The sequence below is a fragment of the Pygocentrus nattereri genome, chromosome 3, assembly GCF_015220715.1.
Source record: "Pygocentrus nattereri isolate fPygNat1 chromosome 3, fPygNat1.pri, whole genome shotgun sequence".
Taxonomy (NCBI): domain Eukaryota; kingdom Metazoa; phylum Chordata; class Actinopteri; order Characiformes; family Serrasalmidae; genus Pygocentrus; species Pygocentrus nattereri.
The window spans coordinates 19,197,116-19,210,025 of NC_051213.1; the positions used below are offsets into that span (position 1 = coordinate 19,197,116).

General features: G+C 39.3%; 1 protein-coding gene across 6 annotated transcripts in view; it reads left to right on the plus strand.

The window, feature by feature from the left end:
• ctnnb1 (catenin (cadherin-associated protein), beta 1) overlaps positions 1-12,910 on the plus strand; it is a 30,242-nt gene that overhangs the window by 13,042 nt on the left and 4,290 nt on the right. For 2 of the 6 annotated variants that reach the window (XM_017700422.2, XM_037536917.1), the window contains exons 2-9: positions 9,740-9,790; positions 10,360-10,584; positions 10,801-11,054; positions 11,250-11,488; positions 11,881-12,082; positions 12,223-12,367; positions 12,575-12,678; positions 12,788-12,817. In XM_017700422.2, coding sequence (XP_017555911.1) covers positions 9,778-9,790; positions 10,360-10,584; positions 10,801-11,054; positions 11,250-11,488; positions 11,881-12,082; positions 12,223-12,367; positions 12,575-12,678; positions 12,788-12,817 — 1,212 coding nt within the window. In that variant the 5' untranslated portion in view covers positions 9,740-9,777. Of the gene's footprint in view, positions 1-5,352; positions 5,532-6,593; positions 6,710-9,739; positions 9,791-10,359; positions 10,585-10,800; positions 11,055-11,249; positions 11,489-11,880; positions 12,083-12,222; positions 12,368-12,574; positions 12,679-12,787; positions 12,818-12,910 lie in introns of those variants that run through there. The other 4 variants (XM_017700424.2, XM_017700420.2, XM_017700421.2 and 1 more) reach the window with 4 other exon arrangements.

Here is a 12,910-nt window from a genome sequence, read left to right on the forward strand (position 1 = left end):
CATTTCTAGACTTTTAACAATGTATAGATGAACATTACTTACTAATTGTTAGAATAATAATAAAAATAATGATAATAGTTATTATTATGCTAGTTGCACCAAAAATATTTAATAAAAGCATGTGTTAGTAACAATAATTTCTAAATTTTAAATATTTCTTCTTACATTGCAGACAAACTAGTTTTTACATTATAAAAGATGCAGAAACTTTCCCACTAGAATAAGTTACTGTCTGGCACTTTTAATGATTAACCTCTTTTGCATACTGAAAAAACAAACACAAAAAAAACAAAACACATTTTATTTTCAAATAATTTTGAAATTTTATGAAATATGGAAATATTTCATCTGACTGAGCGGCCTAATTCTAAATGTTCTGTTTCCTTTAAGAGGGGCTTTCTCTTTTAGAGCAACGATGCACAGCGCTGCATTGAGACGGGAAGCTCAAACTTTTATTCGGTATTAGGGTTTTCTATGGCATCAATTGGGATAACAGCAGAGCCGATGAATGTGGAGGGGGTGGCTGACCAACTCTTTAATCTGTGTTTTTGAACGCTACAATGAAATGGAACACAAAAGGGGCTGACCTACGGTCGGATATTGTTGCCTGTGCAGCCTCACAAAGCAGGGAAACTTTGAAGAGAATTTTGAGCTGAGGTGCTCAAAAGAGGGTTTTGTATTTGTTTATGCGAGTGAGACTACGCCTCGGTGTCTGAGAATGTCTGGGTGTTTGGAGTACTATGATGTAAGAGTTAAATATGAAATCTCATACACTAAAAAAGTTGAAGGACATGGCAATTTAATCATTTCTGATCAGAGCCTTTTTTTTGCTACTTTATATTTGTTACTCAACATTTTTGTGTATATAATATAACCTAATATGTTTTTTTTTTTCATATTTTAAATAAGTGAAATGAGCTCCATGGTAATTTGTTCATATTAGTATTCATCTTTGTTTCTAATGATAAAACGAAAAAAATGCTCATTTTCCTGACAAGTAATAGAAGCTATGAGTTACTTATTATTATTTTCCTTTTCATGAAATTGTAGTTTACTATCATTTTTATACATCCATGTTTTTAGCCTGCAGAACAAACATGTGTCTACTGACCATGTTCTGATATATTACATGCTTAAATGTGCTCAAACTGTTAAATATGGTTGAATCTGCCCAAGGGAAATGATGTTAATCTGTTGTTGTGATTTCCCTCAATTCAATTCAATGAATTACTTCAATCGTTCAATCATCTCACTAACCACCCAAAAAAAAAAAAAACACAAATATTTTACAGAATTTGCATATGTACTCAGTGGATTCTTCCATACATGAAAAGCATCATTTTAAAATTTCACTGTTCTTTCATGTACGTGTCTATTATTTTAGCTTTTTTTGACTTGCACTGCTAACGGTATTTTATTCCCGAACAGAAGTGAGATAAAACGACATTTTCAATTCTGTTTATTGTTTTGTCTGCCTCAAGGTTGCTTCTGCCTCTTATGTGGAAGTATAATCGCTTCTTTACAGTGTGCAGAAATTAGGCACAGACACTGTATTAGTGACATCTATATATAAACTGTCATTTAACTTTAGAAATGCACTAACATGATCAATTTTTCCATCCTATCCGTGCCTAGTTCAAGGAAAAAAGTGCTATGTGCCTGTCTATGCCAGCGAGTGACACTGGCACAATGGATCCCTGAAGAGCCCAGGCCTGACCCAACATTATTGTGGATGCCAGGATGTAGGTTTGGACCTTTTGCTAAGTTGAGGTCAGGGTATACAATCGTGTGAGCACACAAGTGGGTTTTAGCTCGCCCCTTCCTTTCACGCGCAGAGAAAGGTGCCCCTCCCCTTTGTACACTGCATCAATTCCACTGGCATCCCAAGGGAAAAGTCTGCTTTTCTCACAAAAAAAATAAAAAACACCACCACCAACTCACTCTCCATCTCTCTTGCTCAAACACAAGGAAGGAGCTCCATGTATCCCATAGCAGCCTTGTGGGATGTGACCTCCTCTCTCTCTCTCTCTGCTCTCCTTTAGGTAAACTAGCACTCCTGGCTATACGCTAGACCTGTGCCTTCTAAACTCATCCTGAGCCTACTGGGAGAAAGTGGGCGATGCAAATGTGATTCTGTTTTGTGCATTTGTGTGTATATGTGTGTTCATGTGTCTCTAAGCATGTTCTTTCTTTTTCCTTAATTCGTGTGCTGAATTTTCCAGTCATCATACAAGTGGGACACAGTATATAGAGCATTCGTGAATGTCAAAAACATACTGCCCTTTTTCCCAACCTTTTACCACTTCATTTCTAATGTTTTGCATGTATCAACATCCCAAATATGATACTGGGTTTGAAAACTGGAATAAACATATTCCATATAGGGCATTATAAAAGCCTTGCAATCAAGATGTTTTGATGTACTGTGACCTTGTCGATTTAGTCCTGTATGAAGAATTTCAGAATACCTTTAGTTTAAGGTACAGTTACAAGAGACTGGCACACCAAACTGACCAGCAGCAAAGGCCTTAATATGGCAAGAAAGTTCCCTTACAATTACACTAAGCAAACATATGATATGCTGTTTTCAGCCAATAAAAATTTTACATTTTTACAGCAACCAATAAAATAATCCATGATCAGCACATGCATACTCTCCACAGCAAAACAGGTGCTTTTAAAAGAAATATGAATAGTTTTTCAACAGAAACAATAGTACAAACAAACGGGACAGTGAAGTAATGAATGCACATCACCAATGAAGAGCTGTACTTTTTTTTTTCTGAGAGATGGTTTTTTTCATTGTCCCGTTGCATCTGAAAACTCCCATGAAAGTCCTGCTATTACGGTTATGTGCAGAGCGTATGTCATTCATAAACAAACTTGGCTAATAACTAATTCACTGATGATTATGAAGCATTTAATGAGTAACTGCCCTTCAAATTGTAACTGCATGTCTATTAAATAATAAAAATAAATAAAAAGAAAACAAATGAACAATGCATGTCATTAGTTGTGTTGACTGAATGATAGTTGTCACTGCATAATTTGAACTTGTTTATTTTGCTATTACAGTCCACTGAGAAAAGGCTTGCCACTTTATTATTAATGCTTAATGTATTTCTTGTGTAATACACAGCTACAAGGAAAGAGAACTACTGTGTAAAATAAAAAAATCACGGTGACAATATTATGCATTTCTTATATTAAAAAGATTCCAAAGCCATGAACGTTGCGTCTTTGTTACTGAAAATGAGAATTGTATCTTGTATGGAATAAAACAGCACATTATCAGAACAGAATGTGCTTCTTATGGTACAATCACACATATTAATACTTAGCATGAAAGTGTAGCATTATTTCTTTATTTCTAAAAACGTCAGACAGGTGTAGCTAATGCACAATATGCATGGCTAATGCTTGAGAAACATTAAAACGTCCCCAAAGAAGACCTTTGTGTCAAGTGCATTACTGTGATTCCAACTACTTGTTAAAAGGTGAAACCCAGCAAAAACATATATTCATATGGAGAAAACAAACAGTAACCTGTATAAGCTCAAGACAGGGATATGCATAAGGCACACTTTACATGTATCTTGTCAAAATGATGTTGCTTCAATGCCTCAATGGTCCTGCTAAACAAATACTAATGCAAAAAACAGACCACCCTCTACATATAATACTTGTATGTGTCTTAGCATTTATGGCCTGACTTCATAAATTGTGTAAGCATTGAATTGTGTAAGCATTTCCTAGTATCATAAAATGTTGTGGGTCATTCATTCAGTTGCCTCTTTATTTGTTCAGGTTATTAAATGAGGAATATGTAACGTATCAGAGTGGGTTTACATTCTATTAAAACTACCTTGCTTTCCCCCCCCTTCTTCTTCTTTGACAAGGAGGAAGTAGTGTCTCAAAATGATCGGAGTTAAAACATATCTTTCAGGAAGAAATGTCTTTGAAAGGCTTGACAAACAACAAATTTCCTATGATACAGTACAGCCTCCAGCTTACATGTGAGACTAGTGCTGGGCAGTATTGATAAAATTCAACACTGCAATATTTTACAAATCCCTCCTAGTATGACTATATTAGATCGTATTTAAATTTGCAATGATAAAGTCAATGAACTTCTGCTTCTTGAGTACTGGCACTGTGCTAAAAGAATGCCTTACAAATCTGACATGGCGCATTTTGACTCGACCATTGTGTTGTGCTTTGTTTTTCTCTAAAATTACACAAATGTCAACTGTAACTGTTAGTGTGTTCTTTCAAAATAATTTGAAGCAGTACACTGCAGTTAACTGTTCTGGACACTTGCAGAGAAAACTGAAAACAAACTATTATTTTATGGACATCATATCACACCCATAACCTGTCAAATACAGACCACCGTCTCCCAACACTGCCAGCTAAAGACGATGCTAACTCATATCACGGTGTGTGAATATGACTGTACACTGATAAAGATGATATATCGTCCAGCGCTAGAAAATTAGGTATAGGTCAACATGTACTAGCTATCCAAGACAAACGAACTTTCTACAGTACTTTGTACGCATGTCGACAGAAACCACGTTACATTGTAAAATGACCGGCAAACGAGCTAATTTCGCCAGCCTAGCTGGGCTTGGTGGCTAACAGGAGGCGGGGCAAGCACAGGCGACTTCATGTAACCCGAGTTTTGGCTGTTTGCTAACAGTAAATAAACAGAACAGAGGACAATAACGTTACTGTTGAGCACTTACAGCAAATTAAACTGTTTAACCCGTCACTCAGTCAAGGTACTCAATTCAACTCAACACTACACAATTCAACAGTTTCCAACTACTTTCTAGTTAATCTAAAGCCCTGTTTCAAACGATGTGTGCTACAGCTCAAGTGAAAAAAGAGGAATGTGAAAAGTCCCTCACCAGTCCCAACAGCTAACTCTCTTTTGTCTTAACAAATACTAATAATATTCATATCGATATAATTGTTCTTTTTAACTTCTGTCCAAAAGACAGATTGCACTTGCAACAGACACCTACCAACCCTCTCCGCTTCTCTAGGACTCGCCGCTGCAGCGGTCATAAACCTTAACGAGTAGGTGCGTCCATTGGCCGCACTGCAGGCGATGTATTCTTACGCAGTCGTCAAACAGAAACGAGGTCAATCGAAGGCTCTTTCATAAGCCAGTACCTCTCCAAGAAACCACATCACCGACAAAATATCTCATTTTTTGTTATCCGTGATTTTTTCAGTCTTGTAGCCTTTTCGCCCTCGTGTAAATTAAACACGACGGGGATCTACTTTAACCAAGGCGCCAGGATACAGCGGCCGCAGGAGTTTTTATAATGGCTTTGCTCTAATGGTTTGACGCCATCTTACTTCGCTCCTGAAGGAGAGAGGGAGCAGAAACACCCTCCCGATTTACAGAGGAGGTGGCGCGTACTGCGGGTGATTTATACACATTCTGTATACGGATTGTCGTCGATATTGTTGACTTTAGACTGCTGACAGATAAAGGAGTATCCCGCCGTTTCACACAGGTAAGTGTCGTGTTCCAGATGTGAAGCATTGGTGGTTTTTCAGCACCGTTGGCTCTCGGGTAGGTGAGCTAGGTTAGGTAAACCCGGTTCCCGTGTCCTGTGTGTATTCTTCCACTAGTTAGCTAAACTGTTTTAGCTGGCTAGGATTCCCGTTGAACGCAATATGTGAACTTTTAAAAAATCGTGTAGTTGCCCGCTTCGATGTAAAGGCTCTTGTAAGGTGTTTTTTCGAAGCTTCGTGTGTATGTCTGCCATTGGTTAGTCAGCTACTGTAGCGAATGAAGCGTCTCTCTCTTCTAAAGTCAACATGGGCTACTGCTAGCAAAGAGCTACGCTACTAACACCGCTAACTACAGGTTCGGGCTTGTGCGAGGGTGGCTGGTGAGCAGCTCAGCAGAGTCGTTTTTTTCGTAGCTTTTGTTTTCTTAGCCTTTTCTTCTGCGCAGTGTGGGGACGGCAAAAGTTACGGTGTGTTCAGTTGAGCTGTTTGAGCTGGGTAGCTGGCTTTTTGGCTGAGTTTTTAAGAGCGAGTGAGGATTTAAAAGTTTTAGCGTTAACACATTTTCCATTTTGTGTGTTTCCCCTGGTGTGGCGTTAGTTAAGTTATCCTTCACTTTGCTATGGTTACACACAACAGCTGGCACTGGGTTTCTTTATTTTAACGTTTTTTGGTGCGGTTGTTTAACATGATTCAAGTGTTCTTTGTAGTTAGTTAGCTTAACGTTAGTTCATCCAGTGTTTGGATTGAGATTTTGTCACAGCGAAAACCGTCTTACCGTCATGTCCTCATAGTGAGGATTTGCCAGCCAATCTCGTTATTTGTGAAATTGGACCATGTGTAAGTATAATTCTTATTGGGCGCTCTTTCGGTTGGCAAACAAAGGCTTTTTAAAGTGTAGTTTGGCCGTCGTGTGTTGAAAGGAAGTCAAGGAGGAGCTTGAGTGAAATCTGACTCTGGCTGAGCCGAGGTTGTGGTGGGGTGTAGCTGGTGGGGGTGGGGGGATGCTGAAATCTGCACTCTGGGGTGAATTTGCAGTCCTTTTGGCCAGCAGTCTAACGACCTTTTGCTGGGAAATACCGCTCCCCGACTTATTTACGGTGTTTTGAGTTTCTCATTCAGAGCGTGGTTATCGTCGGAAAAACTCGGCTCCGTAGTGGGTGTCAGCGGAGCAGTTTGAGTAAGTCGTTTGGTTCTTCGTCTTTGTTAGCTAACCTAGCGATTTCAGCTTTGATCTGTAACGCATTCGCAGACATACGGAATAATTTTAATGGTAAATAAAGATGAAGAGTAACCGGTTTGAACTCACTGTCCAGTGAGTTGGTCAGATTTCAACGTTAGTTATTAAGGTTAACTTCAAATTTAACGTTGACCACGTCTGATTTTGCGTCACTTAAATTGGGTGCCTTGCTCTATGTTGAGTGGTTTGCGGAATTTTGAAACAAGTCTACAAATAAGTTTCTACACCAAGTCCGCAGCTATTTCTTTCAGAACAGTGATCCGCAGCTGAAGCCAACTTGCTACACCGTTTAAAGGCCGCTAGATGCTGCCTGCCTTTGCCGTGTGAGAACATCTGTTTATTTCTTGCACTTTTCCCAGTGCTCACTGGCGTACAGTCCAGTGTGAGTCCTTCATTTGACCATGGCGAGCTAACCTTCTGCTCAGTTTATTGTTCCTGTATGAAGAGTTGTACAAAAGCTGAAGGTATTGATATACAACCAATGAGAAGAAAGCACATGAAGCACTAAATTTTGTTTAGTAATGGATGTGACGTTTGAAAAAATTGAAGGGTGTTTATGTACTCTGATTACCCCTGGTCAGTTTCTGTATCAATAGGAGAATGAACTCAGAATGCCCATGGAGCAACAACTTTTCAGTGTGTGAAATTTCTTTTCAGCGTTTTGTATTTTAGTTTTTTCAATCCCTCTCCATCTTTTTTGGCTGTGTAGTTGCTGGTGTCTTGTCAGTCTGCATGTTATCATGTCTTATTGATCTAATGTAAGCTTTACTGAAACTTAAGATTAGCCAGGGAACTGTCCACCACTGCAGGGATGATCCCAAACCTTTTGTTTTCAGATGTCCTGCTGAGCAAAAGTTCACCTTGGGATGCTGACCCCAGCATTCTTCTAGTATTACTGTCTTATGGTCTTCAGGATGAGCGGAGAATAACTTTCAGCACCAGTGTTTGCAGCTGGTGACTTCAGTATTCAGATATGCCTTTTTTGTTTTCCCCCTTTTCCAAAGGGAGAATTGGGCAGTTTTACTGAGAACCATGGAAGTGAAGAGGCAAAGCAAGTTTAGCTTGTCCCTGCTCTCCCTGTTGTAAAAAATAAACATGGAAAAGAAAAAAATTCAAACTTTTACATATGTGGATAATTACAAGCACGTTGTGGGTTAAATTTTTGTAACAGATTTTTCATTCCACCAGCCTGTTTCACTAATAACAGCCCAGTTTCCCAAAAGCTTTGTAGTATCATCTTAACTGGTAGCGAGTGTTAAGTTATGCTTGCACTAATCATTTAACAGTGGTGTTTAGTTGCTGTTGATAATGTGCAAAGTTGTTAATGTGCTATGTAAATATGTAAATGAGTATACTTTATTTTATTTCTCTTGTACTTTAATTAACACCTAGATTTAGTTCTGTTTTGTATTTTTCTTGCTGCCAACACACTGCAATTTTCCTCTGGGATCAATAAAGTTCCATCTATTTATCTCTAAGTTGCATTTGGGAAACCAAGCCCATGTTAACTACAAGGGGGAAAACACAATAGCAGCTTTTAGGAATCATTTGTGACCCAGAATAACAAGTAAAACTCAAAGAATTGCTGTTTTACTCGTTTTGGAGTGAGAGGACGGCTTAAGGTTTTTGTAGCAAGTTGTGCTGTAATGTTGCGTGCGAGGGAGAGTCATGCCACATAATGGAAAAGGCTTCTGTGCTGCTGCCTTCATCTCCACAATTGATTCCAGATGCTGAAACCCACAGCCTGAGCCACTTGCTGTCTGCTATGGCCTCTCCATGGCCTCAGACACACAGCAGTGCTGTTATACTTAGCGTTCTAACAAACACAGTATACTTGCTCTGCTGTCTAAAATGGAGCACTCCATGAGTGAAGATGAAGACTGGTGTTGGACTGCTTTAGACAGTGAGATGGCTTCTGGGTTTCTGAAAAGGGGGTCTGGTGTAGTAGCTACTTTGGTTTGGCACCCCCACCCCACCCCCCCAGTTACACTGAATGACCATTTGGTCTAAATTTGATTACAAATTAATATAAATGAAAAGTCTACAATTATAGGTTATGCTTCTGTATGACTGTTGTACACCACATTTCTAATTTGGGCTTTGCTATTTATGGGTTTCTCCTGAAATCCTCAGAGATAAGAATAGATACTCTGAAGAGTCAAGTGTTGACCCTTTTTGTAGCCTTTTACTTTGTGCTTTGAGCATAGACATTACAAATAGTAGACCTATGCGTGACAAATATTCATAAATACTAGCAGAATGCTGTTCGTTTCCTGTGTTTTAGGCTAGACCTTATTACAGTCCAAGCAATCTAGCGTTTGAGTGTTAAATATAGGTTCAGCAGAATAGAGGTTTCCCTGACTTCAGTAGTCTTTCGCCTTTAACATTTTCAGGTTATCTAACAGCAGTTGGCCTTAGCCTTCTTAGGAAGGTGAGTATTTGGGTTGCTCATTGGTTTGGAAAGGGGTGTTGTACATTTGCATAGAGAAGGTAGGCTCAGGGCCTGTGTTGTGGTAATTGCAGTTGTGCAGTGTAGGAGGAGGGGAAAAATTGGGCCCCCATGGAGTAAGTAACTGAATGCCGTTGTGCTTTAATAGGTTTTAACTGCTCTTTATGGGCAGTGGGCTTGTGAATGGCTAGAACCTATTCGCACTGTTTGTGAATGGCAGGAATTTAATGTTCTAAAAGGCACATAATAGATTCATAAATACTTATTTCTATCTTGATTAGTCAGACAGTTGACATTTATATACCAATACAATTTGTAATTAATCTTTTAACAGAGGGCATACATAGTGACTATTTGAAAGTGAGTAATCATGAAAATCAAATCACGTGTCTATTTATTGATCTCCTTAAACTTTCTTTTGAGACTATGCAGAGATACTGTTAGCTGTGAGCTGAACTAGCAGTAATGTTCATGTGTGTTGGCACTGAATGTGAAATTAACCATGGCTGTGTGTTTTTCAGATTAGGAAGCTGTGCTGGCAGCAGGCTGAGTGAGGAACATGGCGACCCAATGTAAGTTTTGTTTGGCATATTCAGACCCTGTCCAGCTCAATTTTAGTCTTGTTTTAGGTGTTTTATCTCAAGGTTGTCCTGTCTTTTCGTCTGAGCTACATACAGACTTGCATATCTTTTCCTTTCAACTACATTCCTTGGCAAAACTAATTTTTGACTTTTGTGAATTCAATAAAACTGTTTTCTAAATGGATGTCATGATTGCTGTAGTCTGTGAAACTTTATTCTATTCCTGAGAGTGAAACATTATTGATTGTAAATGAAGGCATGCAAATTTGAAAGTGGTTGTATTAAAGGGTAATCTTAAATGTCAATTGTAATTGCTCACCTGCCTTTCTAAGATTTGTATTGTGGATGCTGACAGTGCTGAAGTATAACTTTGTACTTTAACTTGCATAATTTCCTAAGGGATTTGCTTCTATTAATCTACTGAATTGGTTTTCTGTACCTGTTTTTAGCTTCTGGAATTCCTCTTTCTAATTTAAGGGATCACCATAAAAGTTTTTAAACTATTGTATTAACAATCATTTTTGTGTAAACTGCTATTGTGCTTTTTTATCCATGCACAGCTGATCTGATGGAGCTCGACATGGCAATGGAGCCAGACCGCAAGGCTGCAGTCAGTAACTGGCAACAGCAGTCCTATCTGGACTCAGGCATCCATTCTGGGGCTACTACCACTGCACCCTCCCTCAGTGGCAAAGGCAATCCTGAGGATGACGATGTGGATAACCAAGTGCTGTATGATTGGGAGCAGGGATTTAATCAGAACTTCAACCAGGACCAAGTGGCAGGTATGCATTCTTCTGATGACTGTGTTGCCTGTACCTGGAGAATATCTGGTGTAGATGTTTTTTAAGCTTAATGAGTCGGTGAGATTACTTTAATATAAATAACTTTAGATTAATCCTTCCTAAATTAAATTGACTTCTGTTTGAAACAAATGTGTGACAGATATTTGAAATGAGTCATGCTTAACTTCAGTTAATTTTTTCTGTGCATCTCTTTAGACATTGATGGGCAGTATGCCATGACTAGAGCCCAGAGAGTGAGGGCAGCCATGTTCCCAGAAACGCTGGATGAGGGAATGCAGATTCCCTCCACACAGTTTGATGGGACTCACCCTACCAATGTGCAGCGCCTGGCTGAACCCTCACAGATGCTCAAACATGCAGTGGTCAATCTCATTAACTATCAGGATGATGCAGAACTGGCCACACGTGCCATCCCAGAACTCACAAAGCTACTCAATGATGAGGATCAGGTAGATATTATGAGAAGTAGAATTAAAATATTTTGAAGAAAACTTACTGAGACTTCACTGTATTTTTACGTGGATAATATTAACAGTACTCATACATTTTGCTTCCAAATGTAGTGAATCATCTAATTTGTGCAAATATCTTGCTAATTGTACCAAGAAACCCTGTAATATTCCCCATTTTTTTCTGTTCTTTAGGTTGTGGTAAATAAGGCAGCAGTCATGGTCCATCAGCTCTCCAAGAAAGAAGCTTCGCGCCATGCTATCATGCGCTCCCCTCAGATGGTGTCTGCTATCGTGAGGACCATGCAGAACACCAACGATGTGGAGACAGCCAGATGCACAGCTGGCACTCTACATAATCTCTCCCACCACAGAGAGGGGCTACTTGCTATCTTTAAATCAGGGGGCATTCCTGCTCTCGTCAAAATGCTTGGGTTAGTCTTATTACATTTCACATTTAGTATTTAATTCTTTACTGTTAGGCTTTTCAGTGGTTGCAATAACCATAGCTGGTGTATCTTATTTGGATTATAAATGCATAGTTTTGAATGAACCATTTTTCTGATTCATTCAAATTATTCATGTTGGCAAGTATTTACATTTCATTAATCAAATGGAGTTGTCATTACTACTTCAGTTAATTATACATTTGTTTTATACTTATTCTACAACACTGCTCGGTCTTTACATAGGCTAATTCAGTTATTCCTTTGCATAGCTGCATCCAGACTGTTTTCTTGTCAGCATTTAAAACTTAGATTTTTTTTTTTTTGTGTGACTGGTGCAGCTGTTTCTAATCTGACTGTGGGTGCTATGGTTTCTTCAGGTCTCCAGTGGACTCTGTGCTGTTCTATGCCATCACAACTCTCCACAACCTGCTGCTGCACCAGGAGGGAGCCAAGATGGCTGTACGTCTGGCTGGTGGCTTGCAGAAGATGGTGGCCTTGTTGAACAAAACAAATGTCAAATTCCTTGCCATCACAACAGACTGCCTTCAGATCCTGGCCTATGGCAATCAAGAGAGCAAAGTAAGCCGTGTAGTATGTTATGAGTAGCACAATATGCTGTAAGCAGATGTCATTTGAAAAGTCTGGACATTTAAAGTTGCCCATTAGACCTTAGTTTTATGTATTGCGTTTGTTGTTTTATACGGTGTTCTATTTGTCAGCTCATCATCCTTGCTAGTGGAGGCCCCCAGGCTCTGGTAAACATCATGAGGACATACACATATGAGAAATTGCTGTGGACCACTAGCCGTGTGTTAAAGGTGCTCTCTGTATGTTCCAGTAACAAGCCTGCCATTGTTGAGGCTGGTGAGTTACCAAGCTTTTCCCAATATAAGCATGGGTCTTGGCTTTGTAGTAGCCTAATCTGGAGTGCAAATCATTGAGATTCATTGAATATACATCAATTTTATATCCAGACTTCTACCTTTCATAAACAAATAATGGTTCATATTACGATTAAGCTTCATTTGAACTGAAGACTGTGCAAACTAATGATCTACTATTTATGTTCAGGTGGTATGCAGGCACTGGGTCTCCACCTCACAGATCCCAGTCAGCGACTGGTTCAGAACTGCCTGTGGACTCTCAGGAACCTATCAGACGCTGCAACTAAACAGGTAAAAACCCATCTTTTAATCTCCTCCTTCCTCCACCTCTTTTACACTTTACTCTGTTCTTCCTACATGAGCGCTGTTTTTCTGTCTCCCCACTTTTTCCATGGAGAAGACGTCCTTAGCTGAAGTAGATGTGCTGCAGGTAACGGTCATTCCTGCCTTTGTCCGTGAAGGGGCAGGGGGCTGTTGCCAGCACCTGCCCTGTTAAGTTAGGACGTTGACCATTGAAGGAAAG